At 42.3% G+C, this 23,039-nt stretch overlaps 1 protein-coding gene across 1 annotated transcript in view; it reads right to left on the minus strand.

Moving 5' to 3' along the window:
- NEDD9 (neural precursor cell expressed, developmentally down-regulated 9) overlaps positions 1-22,507 on the minus strand; it is a 40,524-nt gene extending 18,017 nt beyond the window's left edge. The window contains exons 1-2 of the mRNA XM_027900952.1: positions 22,446-22,507; positions 5,925-6,365 (exon numbers count right to left, since the gene is read on the minus strand). Of these exons, the coding sequence (XP_027756753.1) occupies positions 5,925-6,365; positions 22,446-22,478 (474 nt within the window). The 5' untranslated portion in view covers positions 22,479-22,507. The remainder of the gene's footprint in view (positions 1-5,924; positions 6,366-22,445) is intronic.
- Between the last annotated feature and the right edge of the window lie 532 nt (positions 22,508-23,039).

A 23,039-nucleotide genomic window follows, 5' to 3' on the forward strand; every position in this document is an offset into this window, starting at 1 on the left:
TGGAATGATGATATTCTGGTGCTAATTAGTCTTCCTCCAAATCAAAACATCTCCAAAATCACAGAATGCCTGCCAAGCCTTTAGATTTCATTACAACGGTGTTTTCTTACGGTCAGCAACCTGTCTTCATCTACTCATTTCCTATCTCCATAAACCACACTTCCTCCTTATGATTAGATTCACTTTCTGAATAATCAGTTTTCCACTTGTGTGGAATTTTTTTTCTAAAATGCTCTGCTGCTGCACTTAGTTTTTAGTATACCTAGAGGGAAATTTAGATTACCTGAATTTAGTGTCCGTTTCAGATATAGCCAAAGGTTCAGTTAGGTTTCAAACCACCAAGAAAAGAGTCCATAGGCTTGAATTTTCCTTTTTTTCTTTTTTTTTTTATTTAAGGTTTAATGCTGTGCTTATGCCTGTGCAGGCAGATTTGTGTCCCTGGAGACCTTGGTTATTGGAGGAGATTACAGGACTGGCCTTTTTTGTGATACTCCAGGGGGAAAATGCATGCCTCTGGTCTACAAATAGAACTGATTAAAATGAACCCTGAGCTCAGGAAGAAACAGGGAGTAATGTTGAGCTCATATGTTTGCTCACCCTAATAAAATGCAGTCTTTTTTCTTACAATACTTCTCTACAAATCACATCAGTGAATAACTACTGCTTACTCTGACTTGTGGATGAGAGTTTCTTCACTCAGTGGTTTTCATGAAGACTACTGAGAACAGATTAACTGCACTAAATTTTACAGTAAAATGGCTGTTCTATTACAGTCACATGAAAAATTACAAGTGAAACTCCTGAGTCTAAGAAAAAGGCTGTGTGCTGTTTTAACCACTGAGTTTGCATTTAATTTGAGAGATTTCCATCCTTTAGAGCACACTTTGTGAAACAGAGCACTGAGTGTTGAGGTATGTGGTACCATTCCTGCTGCACTCAGCAAACTTCCTGTGTGTTCAGCACTTCTTACACTGAAGCAGTATTTCGTTACGAGGGGCACAAATCCCCGAAACAGAATTTGTAATGTGAAAGTAGGAAAAAAAAGAGAGGACTATATGTTTACTGTTTTGGTACTTTATGTAAACCTTATCACAGGAGAAACTGTAGTACTTCAGACTTGAGGGTAAATGGGGACATTATTATAACTTCGAATGAAAATACATTTTGCTGACAAGCTGCAGAATACTAGATATTCTCCAATTCTTCTGGATAATAAAATATATCTGCCACACAATTCTTTACTGTGTTTAATGTATGTCTCTTCTTAACTCACAGATATGAAAATAGGCAAGAAAAAGAAAAGATAATAATGTAAAGGTAGGCTTATTTCTGGGACAAATGTTACATGCAATCATTTGTTTCTTCCCAGCTAAGACAGTACTTATATAATTGGAAGGAAAAACGTCATAATGGGGCTAACTGGCTCCTGCTACTGAAGCCTGTGCTGGAACTGTCGTGGTGGTGCTGCTCGTGCCATGGTGTTTCCACTTTCTAGTTCAGTCAGCCAACATAACTCTACATTACAATAATAAAAAATATAACAATAAAGACCAGGGAACAAGGTCTGTTCCCTTAGCCATGGTTTACCCAAACCTCCTGCTGAAGGCAGTGACCTTTCGAAAAAGGCAGAGTTAGCAGGATGGCGGAGTGTGAAACCCTTGATCTGTCAAGGACATGTTTATATTTGGAAATAGGCCAGGGATGAAGATGAGTTCCTCCCCTATTCTGCTACATCCACTTTTAGAAGGTGGATAACTCTTAAGTGTTTCCTGAACTGCAGAGTTCTAGTTCAAACAGACCACCATAGGAAAAAGCTGGTGTGTTCCAAGGCATTAATCATTATTTGCCTGAGTTAGTCTGTGCCCTGTAGGAGCTGTTATTCAGGGCTGGTAACTCCTGCAGTGCAGCCTCTTCCCTGGTTGAACAGCTGTGGTACATAAGCCTTGTTCTGTTTTGTGCAGAGTTCCCTCAATGAGCAGTTCTGCTGAGAGCTACTGGTTCTTACAGAAAGGTTTCAGAGTTTGTCAAAACTGTTTTCCAACAAGAAAATAATTCCCTTAAATTTTTTGGCCAAAACTATTTTCAAGATGGCAGGGACAGCACAACAGTCCAGCTGGGGGAAACACTGAACCAGACAAAGAGTGTCTAAATGATGCTGGTGACTTTTTTTCATGTGTAGCTTTCCCCAGTTTAAAGCTTAGGTGTGAACTAATGATTAATCACAGATGCAAGACTTTGTGCTTTGACAGCACCTTTCCCAGAGGATGTTCTTAAAGTAATCTGTACAGAATGAGTTCACTCATAATTAACCCACATATTTCGCAGATGAGGTGCAGAAACACCACTCAAACCCATGCAGAATTCTGCAGCAAGGATAAAATCCAGGTTTCCTGAATGTCTCAAGGTTCCTTCTCTTTTCTGGTTGCCGCAAAAGAGAGTAAGTTTCAAGGCAGAGCACACAAAGAGGGAATAAACTCTAAGATACAGCTTTCACATCTTTATGCTCCTCGGACGTTCTCCACACTTGGGGGTGTAATTGTTTTGTGACTAAACTTGCAGCGAATCTACAAAAGCTTGGGGCTAACCAAGGCTAATTTTAAACTCTCCCTCGTTATCTCTGTCATCGGGAGGGTGAGTTTTAGAAGGTGCTATTTTATTTGATAGAGGGAGCAGATACAGCTCTGTTGTCAACAACCAGCTTGGTCAGAATCAATTAATCATTGTAATTACCTGCCTCAGGACTCCTTTTTGACTCGCTTTGCCTTTCTGGCTAACAAGATGCGTTACCTCAGCACAGCTTAATAACGTGCCCACTGTTGATTTACTGCTGCTTGAGGCTAGACAATTCCTGCCTGACAGCAGTTCCTAAGCCTTGCCTGTAAAACCTGTATGGCAGCCAAGCCACACATCTGCACAAAGAAAACAGGCAGACGTGTGCAGAAATGGATAGGGCAGAAACTGCTGCTAGTCCCGCTTAAGAGTGGTGTCTAAAGGACATGGTCTTCTTCTCTAGCTACTGCTATGGGAAGGGAGAAGGTTTCCATATAGGAAGTGCTCATAACAAAACTCTTCAATGCCCTTAAAACGGCCAAAACAACACAGCTTGCTGACCAGATGACTCTGCTGATGGAAGGAGGCAAAGTGGTTCATTTAAGCCTTCGGAGCAGGTGTCCCAAGTCCGAGAAAAGAGATTAATTATCTTTGGAAGACAAAGCAAAGATTCCCCAAATTAAATCTTCAAGATGTCCGGCTTTCCTTAATATTGAGGATTGTTTTTACTGATCCCTAGGGAAGGAGGAGTTGAAGGACAGACTGTTTCCTCAGACAAAGAACAAAAGTGCTAAAGTGCTTCCCTTTAATTAGGCTTTTCTTTCACAAACCCATTAGCAGAGAGTTGCAGCTTTAGCATTAAATAGCAGTTTAGCAAGGTTAGGATGACAAAGAATGGAGTATGTTTTACCTCAGAATCCACCCTCACTAATAACCCTACAGTTCTCTCTTGTCTACCATGGTTTCAATCCCAATGGGCTCTATTTATTGTAGAACTAAGTAATTCCAAAGCACTAGAGATATGTCTACCTCAGATCAAAGCAGAATGCTGCCATGAGGTTTGTCTGCCACAAATAAACAGTGAATACTGAGACCAAAGAGCTCTTAGGCTAAATAAATTTAAGTAAGTCATGATGAAAGCAAGTAGCAAATATTAGCTAGTGCTAAGCAGGTTGATATCTACTTTGATGAGGGTAAAATGCTTTATAAATGCATGTGTTTAGTTATTCTACACTTAGCACTGTAGCCATGTCTTTTTATGCAGCATAGCTGGCCTTTCATGGTTTGCAGGGAATTAAATGAAAACAAGTTATAAAGTAGACAAATAATCTTAATTTTCTACAGAAGGTGATTTGAATTCAGAAAAATGCATATTCAAGGTTGTTGAAAAAATTTCTAGGTAGAAACCTGGAGAAAACAGGTGCTTCACTGCTTCTGATTTTTGCATTTCAACAAGAAGTTTGCACTTAAACTAAAACAAAGCTTTCAGTTTCTCAGTGTTTCGAGGGTTTTAACACAGTCCTAGTAGCAACCAGGTTTATGCAGAATGTCCTGTTAGTTTCAGTGGAGCTAGAGGGGTGAGAGGAGAGAGAAGAGATTTCACATGCAGTTGGAAAATTCTTTCTGTGCAGTGTACAAGCACATATGTATTATGCTAAGCAAACTATCCTAACAGTCATTTAGGCAGGTCAGGTCCCAAAACTATTCCACGCTTGGGCTTTTCATCAGACCTGCTGAAGCTCTGCAGTATGCTGAAGGTCCTGTGGCCCAAGATGGAGAGCTGAGGTTGTAAAACATCCAGCTCTCTGTAAAATGTTTCCTACAGACACACACTAAAGTGTGATCTCTCCCGTGTTGTCCCATCAATACGTATTTACCAGGTGCTCACTGACTATCTTAGAGGGTATCTAAATGCTACTGTGGATAGGTAAACAATACTGCCCCTGAAGAACATTTCACTACATCTCGTCTATAGGCAAAGGAGAAAAAAACAAAAAATACATGAGTGTTATCAAGAAAACAGAGCTCCTATCTCTGCCTGTGTAGCAAGTGCAATTTTCTCAAGTTATCTTCCTGCACAGCCTGGAAAGCATAATTGTGGAAAAGCTGAGCAAGCAAACCTCTTCATAAATTGACTTGGAATAGTTTCACAGATCTTTTTCTCTTGCTCAGAAGGGAAAAAAATCCATTTATTCTTATCAGGGAAAATGAAATTATAACAAGGAAATAAAAGCATTAGAAGATGTCTTCCACAGGCCTGATATGAAAAAGGTTGGGTTGCAGGAGAGCTGGGGGAAAAACATGAAACAGACTGTCTTGCCAATCTAAATTAGGAGATTAAAGTTTAAACCAGACAAGAATTTCCTGACAAGAGACATCATCTGCTCACGTAACTTGGATATAAATGCTGTGCTTTAAAGTCTAAAGGGAAGAAGGATGCTAATAGCTGGAGCTGTTGAACTGGGAATGGAGGGAATGGAAGAACTTCTTTTTGGCTTTGTAATAAGGGGCCTGGAAGACCAGGAGAATCTCCTTCATTCTTTGGGTGTCTTTCTTAATCCTTTTCCACCAGTGTGACTGTGCACTGTGTGTACCAGGGTACCTGTCAAGTATCTTATGAAGGTAAAATGAGGGAGTGGCAGGAGCTGGGGAGAGCCTAAGAAGGACAGGAGTAAGTGGGGATCCACTTAATGCAATGCCTCTTACTGGAGCCTTGGGAGCTGTCAACTGCTGCACTAATGGCTCCATCATAGGGCTGTTGCAACTCCCACTTTCAATCAAGAAATTTAGCTGTAGGTAAACATAAATGCACTCTTACAAGGTTTAGGTTCAGTATTAAAACATCTCTTGTTATCATCATCCTCTTGTTCCCTCACTCTTACAAGTACGGCTCTTGTCTTGTCAATCATGGATTCCTCTTTATAGTATATATACTCTTTATAGTCCACTGGGACTTCTCCAGCAACACAGTATGTAATTTTTAATTAAACAAAAATTACTTGGGCAGGTGATGTAACCGTTCATTAATATGTGGGAGAGTTAATCTTGCTACAGCAGCGCTTTTGAACACATAATGCAAGAGTGCCACAGGCCAGATGTGCCTCAGCCTGGGAGGACGTGAGATCACATACTCCCCCTCACCTTTAGCAGCAGCTCCAAAATGCTCTACTGTGTATCTCCCTCGCAAATTAAGCTGATTAATCAATTTATTTACAAATAATTAAAGTTACTATTGTAACTTGAAACAGTTTTTATATATTTTTATATATATACATATATCAGCCCACAGGTTGGCACTAGACATTAACCACTGCACTGGTGGGCAGCACAAGAGAACTGCTTTGGAGACATGAAAGAAAAGCAAATGCACGCACCTTGTTAGTCAGAGCTGGACCATCAGCACACCTCTGCATGGAGGGTGGCACCTGGTAAATATCTTGTCCCACTAGACCATGACCAGTGGGTATTTGGTAAATTCCCTGATTCTGATGGGAAGGTGGCACTTGGTAGACAGGGTCCCGTGCTACAGCATGTGAGCTTGGCACTTGGTAGATCTTTTGATGGTTGAAAGACTGATTCATCAGTCCTGAACTGGGCATATCCTGGCCAGACAGATTGTCCTGTACCACCGGACCTATCAGGAGTTTCACACGGTTGCCTGGGACGATGCCTTGCCGGCCGTGTAAGGAGCAGAGCCACCATCCTTCAAGACCTTTGGTGTTCTGTTCTATCACCGTCAAAATGTCTCCTTTGCGGAAGGCCAACTCTTCTGCACATTCGGGGACGTTATCGTACAGGGCTCTTGCCATAAGATTCTGTGAAGAAAGAAGGGCAAGAACAGCAAATGAACAAACAAGCTAGAATTTTTCTAAATTTTCAAGCACATTCTGGGTGACATGAAAAAAAGAACAGAATTTGAAAAAGGAGTGTGCAGTAAATCAAAATAACATGGAAAATAATGCAGCAGAGGATTTTTCTGTCCCAGTAGTAACTGTAGGTCAGATAGAATCTCTTTCATTGGCCTAAACAGACAAGAAGTCAGGAGAGTTCTGCACCTAGCGTTGAGGTGCTCTTCTTGTGAATGAGGGCTTGTCCCTTCATCTCTTGACACTGATTTCCATGTAAGTGTTCTCTGTGCACTGCTACAGCTAACTAGCTGCTATTTAAAATAAAACTCAAACAAGACTCTCAGGGACATAATCCAGAGCAATTTTTCCCAAACATTTTTACATTTGCAGCATCCTTAAAGACTTTCCATGGGGGTGCAGATCCCATAAAGACAGTGGGCTGGTTTTTCTTAGCTGACATCTGCAGGCTTCTTAAAGTCAGGGATCTGTAGACCACCTGGTGAGAAAAAACTGTCCTAAAATATAAACTGACAAAATGTCACAGGTTTTGAACTACAAGGCTCCTGTTTGCACATGGCTTTGTGCCTTCTCACTCTTTCTGTGAACTTCCTTGGTGGCACAGTACAGCACAGCATCAGCTTAACAGGTAAAGAGCTTCCTCCCCCCCACAGCCTCCAAACCACCACCGCATAAAAATCCCTCCAAAATAACCTCAAAGGGCATGGTTCCTCTCAGTCCCACTTTCTGTAGAAAGATCTTGAAGAGAATACTATTTAAAAAAAAAGAATGTGCCCAGTGATCCCAAGTGTTGTGGCTGTGCTACCAGCAGTACCCCTGCTAAGAAGTTTTAAGCCAACTCTGAGTTGATGTAAGACTGTGGTCGGTGATGTTACTAATGTATTACTACTAATAATAAGCACCACCTCCTATCACAGATGGAACCAGCTCTCTCTCCCCTTCCTTTGCAGGCTGGAATGGCACATCTAGTTCTGAGTAACTGGCCAAGGTATTCAGTGGAAAGTAGGCAGACTGTCTGTACTAACATTCTTGGACCCTTCAAAAAACCTATGAACATTTAATTTCTTGGCTCTCGTGATATTTCCAAGAGTGTTGGAAACAACTGCTCCATGACTGCCTGATTTTCAGTGAAGGCATTCAGCAGAGATGGTTATAAACTAATCGTAAGCACTTGAAAAAATATACAGAGCCCTGGATTTGAAGTGCTCAAGTTGAAATTTTTGGATGCAGTACACAAACTGAAATAGTGCTAATCTACCAAAAAGGATATGCAGCTGTCTTAAACATTCATCTTTCCTCTGTTAAAGGGATAGTGTCGAGTACAGCTTAGTGTTTTTATCTGTCATATTTATCCTCTTCCTTGGACATATCAAAACTTTTTTTCTTATCCCTCACTTGCTATATCTTTCCCTATTGACACACACTTATGCTTTCCCATCATCTCTGTGCTTCATCAAGACAGCGGACTTCCATTTGACCTTGCTCAGTCAGGAGGCTGTATGCAGGGCTGACTGGTGGATGGAAAAAGGGTAAGCTCAGATGTCACATAAAAGGTAGGCGGACATGCTTCTTCCAAGACATTTAGTGTTGAAACGGGGTGCATGAGATCAGTTTCCTCTTCTCTAAATGGAGGATCAGCTTTCAAATGTATGAGAAACGCTGGCTTTGCCTTTCATCAGCATCATTAATGAGGTCAGTATAAATTAAGCTCTGGCTTGGAAAACCAGGATTGCCATTTCAAACTCCCCTGCAAACAGCAGCACTGAGGCCCACCATTCTCTCTGATGTACGTCTACTCAGCTCATCAGTAACAAAACACTAAGAAACAGGAATATGGATAAAGCAGAAAGAGATTTTTGTCCATGCCTTGGCAGGACTGTAAAACTATTAGGAATGGTCAAAACCAGAGGTCTCTTCTTGAACACTACGTCTATGCTCTTGCCTTGTTGACCTGGCTGCTTAGCTGACTCCCCAGAGCTCATAAAGCAAAAGCCCCTGCCTAGCATGAATATTCCAAGTTAATCTCTTATCTTTCTACATTTCCTTCTCGTGTGTCTTTCCAAGGGGAAATCTACGAACTTGACTAGTTGAGCCTGTGCAACTCACTATTTAAAGAAGATTTCACAAAGGAGTTGTTTAAAGGAGGAAGATAATGGCTGGGTTGGGGAGGCCCAAACCAAGCAGGCTAAATCAATGATAAACGCATTTTCTTCTACACTTTGGTGATTAAAGGTATTTGAAAAGCTTGATTAGCTTTTACAGCAAAGCAATTCTCAGAACAAAGCTGGAATGGTGGTAGAATTAGAGCAGATAAAAGTTCCCATGTGAATTTTTCCCAGTTGCTCATTATCTCTGTCCCAGTGACCTTCTCACCACCTGGCACGCAGCATGTTAATACTTTCTGGATGTGCTTCAAGAACTTCTTTGCTGCAAACAGCTTCAGATTCTCATTGTCAGTGTTAACTCAGGCACCAGTATGTGAATCATACTAATTGGTTGCCACTTGTTTCACAGCAATTTCCCCAAGGCCTTTTAAACAGCCCCGAGCCATGCCACCAGCACCAGTCATTGATGGAGCAGTGAACCAGGCAAAATATTCCGCCAAATAAGGACTAGGACCAGAAACAGTATGCCTGTTGCTTGGAGCCAGCAGCAAAGGCACTGATCCTGCTAAGCAAATCTGCGTTTTGGGCTTTTCCCTGACTTCCTTCTTCCTTCACAGGATTGCTCCATATGAGCTTCAGAAACATTGTCACAGTTACTTTCATGAAACAGCAGAGTCAGCCTGGAGAAAAATGAAACTGTCACCACAGAGGCCATCAGGAAAGCTTTTGAAAACCACAGAGGTACCTTCAACCTGCTGTGGTGATCAAAACAGTAGTCTTTACTTTTCCACACATGGAAAGAAGCTCCAATCAGAGACATCTCTCAACAGTTGTGGGCTTTATCTCAACTGATTTGACAAATTTGAATATTTTTTTGATTCTGTGGGCATCACAGCCCATACCTCAATAGTCCCTGTCCTTGGTCTCATCAGCTCAGAGACTGGGGAGCATTATACAGAATTAATTTGACTTGCTCTAAAGACGTATGGATCTGTCACTCACCTGTCTGTGAAGCAGGCATCAAATAAGAACTAAAATCTGATATGAGAAGACAAAGGCACAGCAGTGACCTTTTTGTGTACGTGCTAAAAAAACCTTGGACATTTTCTAAACAAATCAGCAATAGAGAAAGGACAATGAGAAAATTATCCCGGAACTTTTCACAACTGCCAAGTTGCACAGACGTCCCTTTACATTTCTAATACAGCAAGAAAAAAGGAGGGCAACAAATTGAGAACTACAAATTCAAGTTCTGTGACAGCAGGAAGAAATTACCTGATGCTAGATAGGGGAAAAAATTTTGGTTTGTCATAGAAATAAGCTCTGCTTCATAAAATGAACATACTGACAGCTACCACCTTCTTTTAATAAGATTAAGGATGGAAGTCTCTGTTGCAGTTAAATTAACTGCATGATAGGTCTTTTCCAACCTAGTTGATTCTGTGATAGGTACAGTGGTGCCGTCCTCAAAATCCAAAAGTACTTATGGTCTCTATGCAGCTCCATTCTCCTGAGCCCCCTGTGTTATAGCAGCCATGCTTCAATTAAGGAGCACTTCTCTACAATTAATGGTTGACTGGAAAGATTCACTTCAGCTTTTGTGTCCTCAAGCCTTGCTAGCAATACTTAGGATGTCTGGAAGTGGAAGCTACAGTCAGGCCCCCACTGTGTTAATACTCTGTTACAGGCAAAACAAAAAAACCCACATTCGTTCTCAAGAGGCTTGAATTCCTCTTAACCTTGGACTCATGAGTGCAGTAGAAAGCATCTTATGTAAAATCACTGAAAAACGGAAGTTTTTCTGTCTTCTGTTAAACAAAGTGCTATCTCACTTGTCAGCAGGTCAAAGTGAAAGGGAGTCTGACCCCAGTGACTATTGCCCCAGGGATTTTAGCTTGAACATGCTGCAGCAAAAGGCTCAGTTGACTTTGCTGATGCCTTGTGTCAGAAACTCTGTCTAAAAGAACTGAAACTGAAATGGATACTCTCTAGATTAAATGCAGATTACAGTGCCCGTGGTCCCAACTTTCTACACTGGTTGAGACAAAAGTAAAGCTTTCAAGCCCTCTCTAGGTAAAGTGAACCTGGGATTTGAAACTTCTGAGTTTTCCTTTAATGTCAGTTGCAAGTCCATTAGACAAACCCTGGAAAGGTGCAATTTGTATTCTCTGCACACCTTAGATTTTTCTTTCTTTTGCATCCAGGATGCATGTCATAGAGAAACCTGACTGAGAGCAAAAGATGCCACTCTGAAAACTGTCAGTTGTTCCACTTGCAGAACCCAAACGAAAAAAAAAAGACTCTATAAACTATTTTTCTTCTCAGACGTTGAAAGAACTACATGCCAAATTTAGATGCATAAATGAGGCTTATCATAGAACAGTCAAAGGTATCTACTCTCTGCTTAGCCTACTGCAATTGATGGTTAACATGTCTGCAGATGGATAAAGACACATGAAAATACTTTGAAGAACACGATCTGATTCAGTTGGCTTTCTCTGCAGTGAAGGGAACTGACAGAATTCTCTAACGTGTAGTTTGGAGGACGAAGAGGTTGTTTGCTGATGAGGCAGAGTGGCAGAAGAGGGAAGAGGCAAGAGTTAAAGAGTGGTGGAAATATCTACTATTTCTGTTAGAGTAAACACACCCAGTGACGTGGGTAACAAGAGTGTGTGAGGTGCCCACAGCCATGGAAGCAAACACAGGAATAATAAATTACATGCTATGAGATTAAATACAATGGACTCTTTAAGGGTTGAGTGTTGCGGTGCCAAGCTCTTATGCAGGGCTGCCGACTTGACTCCTCAGCCAGCTCCACAATGAATGAATCCTCGAGGAAAAGGTTCAACCAGCCGTAAGCTCAAAGAATTTCTGTCGCATCCCTCAGAGGTGCAATATGAGGATACTGACCCCCCGCTCTGAGCTTGGCTGATGACGTGTATTGTTTTGTTCCGCTTTATCTTGTTTTTAAATATTGCTTCCTATGTGTAGAGAGTTTATGTGCAAAACAGAGCTAGGAAAAGTGCCTGTGCTCTCCACTTGAAAAAGGGTGGGACCCCTTTTTTCTATTACTGGACAAACTGTTTCTTAAAATGACAAACAGCTTCTCTTCTATGTTTAGCTAGCTTGGGAGTAGGAAGAGAGAAACAAAGGAAGGAAAGGTGGGGGGAGACACCCCAAAGGAGTGTCTGTGAACAAACCAGTAGCTTAATTTTTGTTGGGTCCCTTTTAATTACCCATCACATAATATTTTTTATATAGATTCACATCTTTTAGGTTTCTTTAAAATTAATCACTTCCACTCCAGAGTAAGGTTAAGCATTTACATATACTTGTATGATTGCAGTAGGCCCAACAGTAATGATTTGCCTGAGACTAAAGAACCGATCTGAAAACCCAGTGAAGAGTTTTATTTTGAGAGAAATGGTTTTACTACAAGCAGTACTGGTAGAAGGGAGGGAAGTTTGTGCTTCTCTTGCCTTCTGACACAAGTGCTTCAGTGCAAGACCCATTGGACAGTTTAACTTCAGTGCTTTTGAGCTCTCATCTCCTTTTCCGTTTCTCACTGTCACTGCCCCTGAAATAAAGAATTTATTGTGCTGTGCTGGCAGGGAAAGCAACTACTGAGGCACAGTAGGTAACAGGTCTATCTATAACAAGCAACTTATCATGAAGGCTACTTAATACAAGCTGACAGAGGTCACTGAACAAGACATTCAGCTTTGAAAAACATCTTTTGCTGGTCTCCTCAAAGCTGGAAGAAGACAGTGTGAACAGCAAAGGCAGTATCCGGTACACACAAAGCTGCACTGGCATGTTCTTACATATGTCCCCGTGGGCAGTGACACGGGGCACGGACTAGGAAATGGCACTGCTTGGCCATAACAGCCCCTGTACACATGCAGACCTTGAACAACTCATCACCAGCAACAATCTGTGTGCTTTTTATCTCAAGTTGATGCCTACGCAGAGAAGGCAGGAAGTGCTACCACAGCATGTATGAAAGAGCCCGCTGCACTAGCAGGGTGGCACAGTGACCGCAGACTCAGAGGGAGGACTCCGAGAGGCCCTTAGCCTGCGCCTGGCTCTGGGAACTGTGAACTTCTTTGGCTCACTGCTAATGGCAAAATAAGGAGCCTGGTCACAAATGCTCAGCACAATAATGTTTCAGTTTGCTCCTCAGGCAAAGTTCCACTTTTCAGGCCCTCTCTTACTTTCTTCCACCAAAAACAAATTTAGTGAAGATACTTCTCTGGTCAAGCGTTGCTAGGCCAAATAATTACAATTCTGGGTGGAAACTAAAGCAGTTTTCCATGCACAGATTTGGAAGGCTAGCTTTACAGCTAATGAGAGACCGATGAGCTAACAGCCTGAGCAGAGCCCTAAGGAGGACAGGTCTTCATCCACCCTAATATCCTTGCATCCTGTACATCTCTGCAACAGAGGCTGTCAGTCATGCTAAAGCACATCATGCTGCTGCACAGAGGTTGTGATGTGGAAAACCCTGGGTTTGGAGGGCAGAAAGGTGTCTTATTTCAGTGTTCCACTGAGCTGTCCCAGCCTGCCTGTCTGGCCTGAGGGGCCTGAATTTCAGAGTTTGTTCTGGCTGGGGTTTCTTTGGTAGTGAGACAAGTTACACAGAAAGTTAAAGATGAAGAATGGGAATATCCCCTCCTTAATGGATCACACTTGGGTAAGCCAAAGTAGGCACTATGGCTGTCAAGCTCTGGAATATTCACTTACAGTTTCTGCAGGCACAATAGTCCACCAGGCAGAGGGGGCAGACAGGCAGGCAGCGAGTGGACCAGCAAGGGCCCAGGCACTTCACACTCCTGCTCAAGATGTTGACGTGGTCCACTGATTCACCCAAATCTGGGATTCAAATGTGATGTAATTATGAGAGACTGAAAGCTCTCTGGTCTGAAAACACTTTTCATTTCAGCATATCTGCTCCATTTTAAGTAAATAGGAGATATTTGTGTCTCCATTTTTTTTGTAGGCAGTTGGCAAAGTAGTTTGCAAAACTGAGGCACAGCAGTGAACCTGCAAATTGGGAGGGAATCCACATGCATGACCCTGAAAGAAAGAATTACAAGGATAGAAGAGGTGTGTGTGGGGAAGTAAAAAAAGGAAAAACATGAAAATGAAGGTTAGAGCTAAGATCCTAACTGAAGCTTTGGCCTGTGTGAATAAAATACTTCATTATTCTGCATTATGTGCATCAGCTTTTTGCCATGCATGAAGTTTCAAAATGGATAGCTGAGTTGAAAAGAAAGTTTTCTGGCTCTATATCTATTAAGATATAGAACAGCAAAAGGATAATTTCTATATTAGCTGGAAGGAAAATAAGCCAGGCTTTCTTTGTTTGTTCACGTGATATTCTTTTCTCACTTGATTTGAGTTTTGGGGTTTGGGTTGTCCAGTTTTATTTTATTTTAGTTAGAGAGGATGAGAGGCATTGCAAAGGTAATCACAGAAATATAATATCACAGATGTTAAACAAGGAGTTGATTTACCCCTTCTGTTTCTGATGTGGTGAATGCTGGATGTGTTGTACCACAAAAGCTCCGAGGTGCCTGGTGAGCACGTAGGAGGAGTTTATGAGGAGCGCCAACTCCCATAGCAACCCTGTGTTTGGCGTCTGTGCAGTGAGACCCAGCGGGTCACAGCTACGCGGGAAAAGGGCATTTCTGAGGTAATGCTCCTTCGCTCAGCCATGGGGAACACCTCTGAGATTAATGCACACAGCTTGTGCTGTCAGACCACCCACCCTGTTTGGGGCTATCACCGAAGTCCCATAGGATTTGTGACAGTAACATTTACAGTGAAGCAGAGTACTGATACGCTGATGACATATCCTGATCTCACTCCCCTGCCCTCTGAGTTCTGGGAGTTTACAGGAGTGCCCAAAATATAATTTTCTTTCTGGGAACACAAACCACATCCCCTGATTTACCTTCAAGACCTATTAATATTTTGGGAAATTCCACCACACTTAACTCACTAAGTTTTCTGTATATGTTTCACCCTCGTAACCGGTTTCCTTTCCCCCCACCCAAGGAAGGGTGTGATCTAGTTCCATGACTTTAAAAGGCCTTTTCAAATCCGTCTGAGGGCTGTGTGCTTTTGTGACATCAACAGGGAGTTAAAAAAAAAAAAAAATCAAGCTTGCAAACAATAGCCTTAGAGCAAATATGATCTCACTGTGATTAAACCACAGTACATCAAAATCAAAAGGCAGATGGAAAACCTAACCTCTTTCCCTCAGGCAGGCAATTAAAAACTTAATGAGAGGAGATCGGATGTTAAATGCTTTAAGAACTGAAGAAGCAGAGCAGAAGGTGGGGGGGGGGGAAAGACAGAAAGAAAGAATCCCGAAACGTGTGTTTCGAGTTCTCCGTTTTCCATTTTCTGGCATTTGTGAGCAGTCTTCTCTCCCAGACAAAGTTTCCTTTAGAAACAACCACACCCTCTATCCAAATTTAACCCTTTCTGTGCGGCTCGGGGGAAACAATTACAACAATTACAACTTGTCAAGAAACCATAGCTGGGTAGACACTGACCCTCAGTATTGACGGCAACTTACTTATCTGATGTCTTCAGCTTTGAAAAATATGACTTTTTTTTAAATTATTTTTTAAAATCTAGAACTTAAGTGAACTGGGACATGCTCTTCTTGCCCCAAGTTTCTCAAAAAATATTCTAATAGTAGGGAAAGCCACCCTTCTCTAGCTAGTTTAGTGTCACCATCTGGGATACTATACAGCAACTACAACTTGGGCTGAGCTGAGAGCTCAGCTTACTAAAGAAAAACAAGCTTGGGAACTGGTATTTCCAAGCTCCTACCAGCCCTCAGCAGGCTGGTGGAAAGAAAAGATAGCATGTTGCCAGTGAATCAGACTTCCAGGAGAGCCAAGCCTGGCCGGCAGATGATGCCTGCCAGGTCCGGTCAGAGCCATTTCCATTCTACAGGGCAGCAGCCAGAAGTCAACAAGCCTCCCAGAACAGCTCAATTTTTGCAAGCTGATGTTTTCTGGGTAAGCATACCCCCGGAGAAGGGAGGTGGTGAGTGCATCTTAACCACCAGTGCTTAGTCCCAGGCTGAAACACAACTTTAAACTGTATTCCCGATCACTTGAGACCAGTTGGTGCAGTTTCTGGGCTGCAAACAAGATAAAGCACTATAAACAGAGAGAGAAAACAAAAGAAGGCATCTGCTTGTAAACTAGGCCATTCTATAGCAGTAAAAATTGGTTTATTACCTTAAACATTTTAAGTGGATGCAAAGTCCACAGGATAAGGGCATTCATGACCCTACCTTACTGTAAGCTGTTATGTTCAAGTCAGCGTGCTTCTAGTTATTTTGTACTTAACCCTTTGGATCAAAAATTTCCTTAAAATCACTGAATTTTCATGGTCCGTATCTTCCTCTCACTGTCTGCAACTAAGCACAACATTCATTGGAAGAACTGAGATTTACTCTTCAGATCTTTCAGCATTTTCTAAGACTTTTATCTTCATTATCATTCTGACCAAATGAATCATAGAACTGCTACTGCTAAAATTTTCAACCTTGCTGTCAATGAGGCCTGCTGAAGAAGAGGCTTCTGATGTGCTGATTACATTCCTGTAGAGTAAACCCATTCTTAAACCCACTCTTCCTTTTCCAGGCAGGCTAATCCACTCTGATTGTGAACAAAGCGTTTTTAAAACAAACACAAAAATCAAAAGGCAAGAATTTTCCTCATCCCTATTGAGAAAAAAAAAAAAATTCAATTTTTTCATGCTACGCACTTGTGTTTCTAGGACTGCAAACTAAAACTTTGGCAGTCCTGTTTCATGTCAAATGCAAGCTACATCCAACTCTGCTGTGGAAAAATGAACTCCTTTAAATTAAGACAGTTTCCACTACTGCAATGTCTAGACCAAAAGGCAAAAGAAAATGGTCACTTGCCAAGAGCAGCCTGTGATAATCAGGCAGTAATAGGCAAAGGCCGCACTCTGAGCTGCTATAAAGTGACCCAGCTTCACTGATGCTGAAAGCTGCAGCCATTTACAGGCAGGAGAACCTCTAAATGCAGCTTTACTTAGCAGTAGCCTGACCTAATAAATATTGCTGAATACATGCCATAAATATTCTTTTTGCAGTAAAATCCCAGATGACTGTCTGATCAAGCCTACTGAAGACTTGGCATAAAGAATTTTTCAGGGGTCAGAGTACTGTTCTAACACGTAAATGTCCACTGCTTTCATGGATGCTAAGAGAACATTACATAAAGAAGCATCTTGTAAAGTGATTTGCACATTTACAATTCCAAGTGTCACTGAATGTGGGCTCTTACAGAGATGTGTGGACTCTCACATTCTAATAGGTTCAGCTACTTGTCTCCATCAAGTGCAGCCAGAAATGGGAGCAGTAGAAGATAAGGGTTCCCTACAAGTGCTGCAGCTAAGGCAGACTTGTGTGTGCTCCTTTTAAGCGTTTACGATGTCATTTCAAAAATGGAATTAAACTCTAGATCTTGGGAGACAGGTGAGTTTGAGTTCCAAAATACTTACGGTATGAATGGGATTTAAGTACTTAAATGTCTGTGATAAGCTATTCCAAATAAAATAAGTAGAAATGAAAGTGACTTGACTTGGGCCCTGAAGTTACCTAAGCCCATCTATTGTATGCAGAAGGCATTCCCATGCCTCTGACATCTTTGATAACAGCAATATGACAAGTAGGAACCTCTATGCTCCTGGTTTTCTGCTTTTTTGTATGCAGAGAGACACAAGGCTGTTTGCTGTTTCCAGATACTGAGGGAACATCCTCGTCTCCCGTACTTCTGTGCAAGACCAGGACCTCATGATTGACTGAGGACTACCATGAATGCAAGCTCCTTGCAGGAAATAGGCTTCTTGCCTCCTGCTGTTTCTAGCATTGGCCAAAGCAGTCAGTAGGTACACCCACTCCAGTTTTGGTGCATGGAAGTATGATTCGTGAGAATTTCCCCTCACTTTCACTCGGGTCATTAGACGTACTTGGTCCTGCTGCAAGGACTCTGGTATTTATAATGGAGCACAGGCATTCCAGTAATACAAATGTTTCCCAAGACACTAGCATTTCAATGTTCACTGATCAGATACCAATGCAAGTATCTTTTCTAACCCCCTTTGTTGCTGTGCTTGAGACTGTAAGAGTCCAAAGACGAGTTTGTATGGGGGAACTGTGCTTCAACACTTAACGAGTTCACAATAATGCTTCTCCAAAGTCTCTATCATACATTCTGCAAAGTAGTGGTTATTGGTTTAGAAAGGCTGCAGAACTCTCCTGAAAAGTGCTTGCATTTTCCCTTTGCAGAAGACGTGTCCATGAAGTCTTACTACTAGGAATTTTTCCTGCTATCTGATCTGGTAGGTCCCCCTTGATGAGGTCTTTTGACAGTTTAGCACTGTTTGGAAATAGCAGTGTTGAATCAAGAAACCTCAAGGCCAAGTAAGAGTCTAATGTGCCTGTAACCTCAAAAGCATGAGTAAACCCCCCTAGATAAGTATCTAATGCCTCTTGTACTATTTAGAGACAAACTGAATTGGAACTATCAAAGAAATAAGGAAGACTGATAGTTCTGCTTCCCCATCGAATACTAGGAACTAGTGGACAGAGACAAATTAGGCTACCAGCTTCTCAATTTTTACATGGTCCAACACTCAAAAGCAGTAGGTAGCATAAAAACACATAAGTTTAGAAATCATGCAAAAAACTTGCATGCTGTTAAGTCTAATGCTTTGTGATGGCTCTTCTTCCTCTAAAACAAGTCTTATAATATCCCTAAACCTGAGCACCTCCATCTGTAAAACAGAATTAACAGCACTTTGCTATCCTACAAGACTTTGGGAGGGCAAATGAATACTATTGTGGGAGTTTCTCAAATACCCAGGGGTACTGAGGCACTTACCTCTATTGAGGATACAAATACATAAATCTCCGGGGGGGATGGGTGGAAGGGGAGGGAGGGGAACACAGAGGCCACAGTGGGGAAGAATGGGAATCCAAAAATGACAGTGGCCCTCCAAGCTTTGTGAAGGAGACAGTCATTCTGCTACATCTTACTAGTGCTGATGCTGATTTAGGCCTGAGCCTACCAGACTCTGGCCACCTCACTTCGTACACAGCAGATGAGAGAAAAATCATGAAGCTTTCATTGTAAGAGAGACAGCACAAACTTGGACAGTTTTTCCCCTTGTTGGTTTGTTCCTCTAGTACTACATTTTACAAGGTTTTACAGTTCCTATTTACTTTTAAGTTTGATTGTCTCCCTGTGATTGATGGGATACTGAAAAAAATGAAAACTAACAGGAGTGAGGAATAAACGAAGCAGAGAGGATTTGGTTAATAAAGTACAGACAGTTCTTTTCCCTTTACATGGTCCAACACTCAAAGTCTTTCATTGCCAGGGTTACAAGCAGCTTTTCACAAGCATTTCTGGTTGGGAATATTGTATTTCTTCCCAGGGACACTATTTTGTTTGTCTTGGCGTGCAGACATTGTAATCAAGTCTATATATTACAGGACTGTGCCTTAGCACAAATGGCAAGCATTTCAAACCCTATTTAGGTTTCTTCCTTGCCCAACAAATTATCTAAAAATAGATAATCAAGACCTCATACTTTACATCTACGTCATTCCTTTTGGCTTAAATGAGGTAAGGAATGCAGGGTTTTTTTCCTCTTCTCTTTCACTAACAGTCTGAATGTTTTAGTAAACAGATAAGTCCCCCTTTCTTCCTCCCCCCTCTTATTTTGTCTTGCTTGTGAACAGCCAACAAGCTACAAAAGCCCTGTTATGATAATGTCTTCTTCCTTTTTCTTCTGTTGCACTTTTACTTTTATGGCCTGAGATAAGAGCATTGGAATTGCTGGCCAGATATATCCTCTCCAATCCATGTTCTTCTCTGATCATGATAACCCACTCGTATTTCTGTTCCTACAGAGTATATTATAGCTATAACTGTTCCATCCTTGGAATCACAGTCTGGGATTGGTTTCAGAAAAGGATGACCCTACCTTCTGGATCACAGAACACTGGAATGGCATCCTGTGAGAACTTGATGGGATGCAGTTTCGTGGTACATGGAGATTTAGCACAAAAGCAAGCTGTTGTCATTAAAGAACTGAGGTGTTGTCCTATTACAACCACACCCCTACAGCAACTAGTTTCTCAAAGTAGCTTTTAGACAATTAGTACTGAAACATGCTAACAAACAACATAAATATTTGTTATGCTTAACCTTCCCTATCTATCCATAGCTTAGTTAGAATCACTTTTGTGTTCTCCAATATTTAACTAGTACACGAATGGTAGATTAGACCTAACCTGGGGTCAAATTTGTTTTTGCTTTAAACAGTCATGTCAATTCTGAACTTGCCTAAATCCTTGAGGATTTTCCTATGGCTTTCAGAGGGTTCAGATTTGAGTATTAAGTTGGAAGAATGTGTAAAGAGTGAGATGGACAAAAGAAGCAACTTAGGTGAAGGAACAGAGAAAGGGAATAAGTTTTGAAAATGTTTGAATAAAAAATGGGTAGATTACGTAGCAGAAAGGATTTCTACACCAGAAATGACCTCGGATTTAGTCACGCTGAAAGCAACACCATGAGTGATGGAGAGACGTATTCAGGGTCTCACCCATGAATCAGTTTCGGTTCTGTCATACTGTTAATACTCTAAACTATAGTAAGAATGTCAATTATTTCATTAAAGAAGGCCTTATGGACTATCACAGTGAAAGTAAAGAATGACAGGCCCCAGCATAACACCTGGAGCAGTTAAATAGAGTTGAATCTGCACCTGGATGCTAAGCCTCTGAAGTGATGGTATGTCCCCAGGCATCATGTGTGCCATGAGCGCTCTCTGTTCCTTTATTTCATGTATGAAATATAAAAAATAACATTTTTGTTTTCCTATAGGAAGATGAAAGAAAGAAAATACAGAAAGAACAAATACTGAATGAGCAGGTATTTTCTTTACATAATTCTCCAGGGATAAGAAATAAATCTAAGGATGTTTGTTACCGTTCAACAGTGTAAATAACTACTTCACATTTACCAGGGAAAGCAAACACTCTAGTCTAATGAGAAGGTTTTTGAGGCCAAAACCCTCAGTCTTTTTTTTTTTTTTTTAAATGGTTGTTTTTTCTGTGTCTAGCTTTCTCTATCTAGCATTACGCAATCACACACCCAAACCAAAATTCTCATTCCCACCAGACAGGGCAAAGGAAACATTACAGAGCAGGGAATACTTCCCCCTTTTAAGCCACCTTATTGGTCCCTATTCTTTCAGTGCCACTGGGCTACATAGGACACGAGATCTCCTTTGCAGTCAAGGAAGGACAGGCAGCGACCTGACAAGAAATCAGGACCATTCTTTTGCTACTGTGATACAAGAGTTGCTTAGCCATGGGCAGTCTGAAAGCAGTTGCTGAGCTCTGGACTAACAGCAACACCGCTCTTCTACCCTCAATGCCTGATGTAATGTGCTCAGAGTAGCAGCTTCTCTAAGCAGGTATAAAGTCTACCTGACCTGATTAGAGGCAGAGTAGATAGGAGAAAAGAGACGAATTTGATCTCAGACTTCAGATCAGTCGGTTGTTCGACATACAATGGAAAAAAAAAAAAGAAAGCCATCAGATCCAGATCAAATTTTCAAAGTTGTGGATTATCCTTGTTGATACACGTCTTATACAATTTCTTTTTTCCTTATAATTCTTAATCACCATGATATGGAGAAAACCATCATCAGCTTTGAAAATTTAATTCTGACCTTTCCCAAAGTTTGGGTATATGATATCCAGAAAGCTTGGTCTGAGCAAAGAGATTACAGAAAAACATGAAAATATGTGCATATTTACAGAGATATCACTTGTAGTTTTCACTCTGTCCTGGTTTAAAAGCCTTATACAATGCTATAGCATCAGCACTCTTTTACACTACACTGCCTAAATTCAGTAAAAGGAGATGGACTTCACTTCCAAAGCAACTTAGTCTCCAAGTAAGTATATAGCATGCCATTTCCAAAATCACCTTTTTATTGATGCTGAAGTTATTTTTGGCAGGGGAAGGAAAGTTTTTTCCTTCCCTCCCTCTTTTTTTCCGATCACACGAGATTACGGTATGTCTGTACGGTAATCTAATGCCCTGCGGCCAATTCTGTACCTTACCCAGACGTTTTTGAGTAATATTAACATGAAAGCCTCTACCTTTGTGTCTTTTGAAGAAAAAAAAAAAACACCCATCCCCCCAAAAAAGCTCCTCGAAAAAAAAAAAAAAAAGAAAAAAAACCCTACCACCAACCACCACCACCTCTGGCAAAAGGTTGCTAAAAGCGATTATTCAGTAAGTGGGGATAATGGAATCTAATAAGGGGGCTAGGCTACAAACTTTTTAAAAAAAATGTAAATATTTTTTTCTCTCGCTTGTGAACCATCAAACAGACCGCATCGCAATAAGGAAACATCCCCAAAGGGCTGGAAAGGGGGTGAATTACTTCACGGGGAGAAGCGGCGGTACCTGTCCCAAACCGCATCTGCCCATCGCGCACCAACCTTGTGCGTTTCCCGCGATCCCGGGCTCACGCCGTTATCCAGCGCCAGCGGGAGAGGCGGGGAAGGGAGCCCCCTTTTCCCCCCACCACCAACACCCCACAGCACCCGGGTTCCCCTTTCGCTGCTCCCTCGTTTCCCGCGGGCACCCTCCTTGGCGCCTGGGGGACAGCGCAGGGGAAAGGGATGCCCGGCCGCCTCCCGCGCACACGGCTTGCCCCGAGAGGAGCCCCGAGCCTTCCGCCGCCCGCCCAGCTCCTGTCCGGTCCAGTCCAGTCCGCGGCCCCTGCCAAGCCCCCGAGCCCACCCAAGGAACGGCGCCCGGCAGCGGCAGCGGCTCACCTTGTACTTCATGGCTGCGGCGCTCTCCACCATTCCCGCGGCAGCTCCTGCCCGTCCCGCCGCATCCCGCGGGCTGTGCCCGCCCCGGCCCCGCCGCGCCGCCAGCCTGCCCCGCTCATTTGCATAGCGCCCTCCCCATTGGCCGCGACGCGGCGGGAGCGGCCACGCCCCCCCTCCGGCCCCGCCTTCCCGCCGCTGGTTGGGGAGAGGGCAGAGAGGAGAGGGTCGGGGGTTCGGGACCGGGCTCGGCGGGTCAGGCCCCTTCCCAGGGAAGATTTAGATTGGGCATTAGGAAGAATTTCTTCATAGAGGAGGTGGGAAAGCATTGCGCTGCCCAGAGAGGTGGTGGAGTTAGCAGCCCTGGAGGTGTTTAAGAAATGTAGTGCCACGGTCTAGTTGGCATGGTGGCGTTCAGTCAAACGTTGGACTCGGTGTTCTCAGAGGTCTTTTCCAATCTGAATGATTCTGTGATGGTGTAAACCTTTTCCATCCATCCCTTCCTCGGCCACCTTTGTCACGTGCAGTTTTTGGAGGGCCTGAACACTGCCCCATTCCCGTCTTTGCAATTATTTTTGTTCTCATTTGTACCCAGAA

The sequence above is a fragment of the Empidonax traillii genome, unplaced genomic scaffold (genome assembly GCF_003031625.1).
Source record: "Empidonax traillii isolate 1590-97213 ecotype Southwest subspecies unplaced genomic scaffold, ASM303162v1 scaffold758:size305278, whole genome shotgun sequence".
Taxonomy (NCBI): domain Eukaryota; kingdom Metazoa; phylum Chordata; class Aves; order Passeriformes; family Tyrannidae; genus Empidonax; species Empidonax traillii.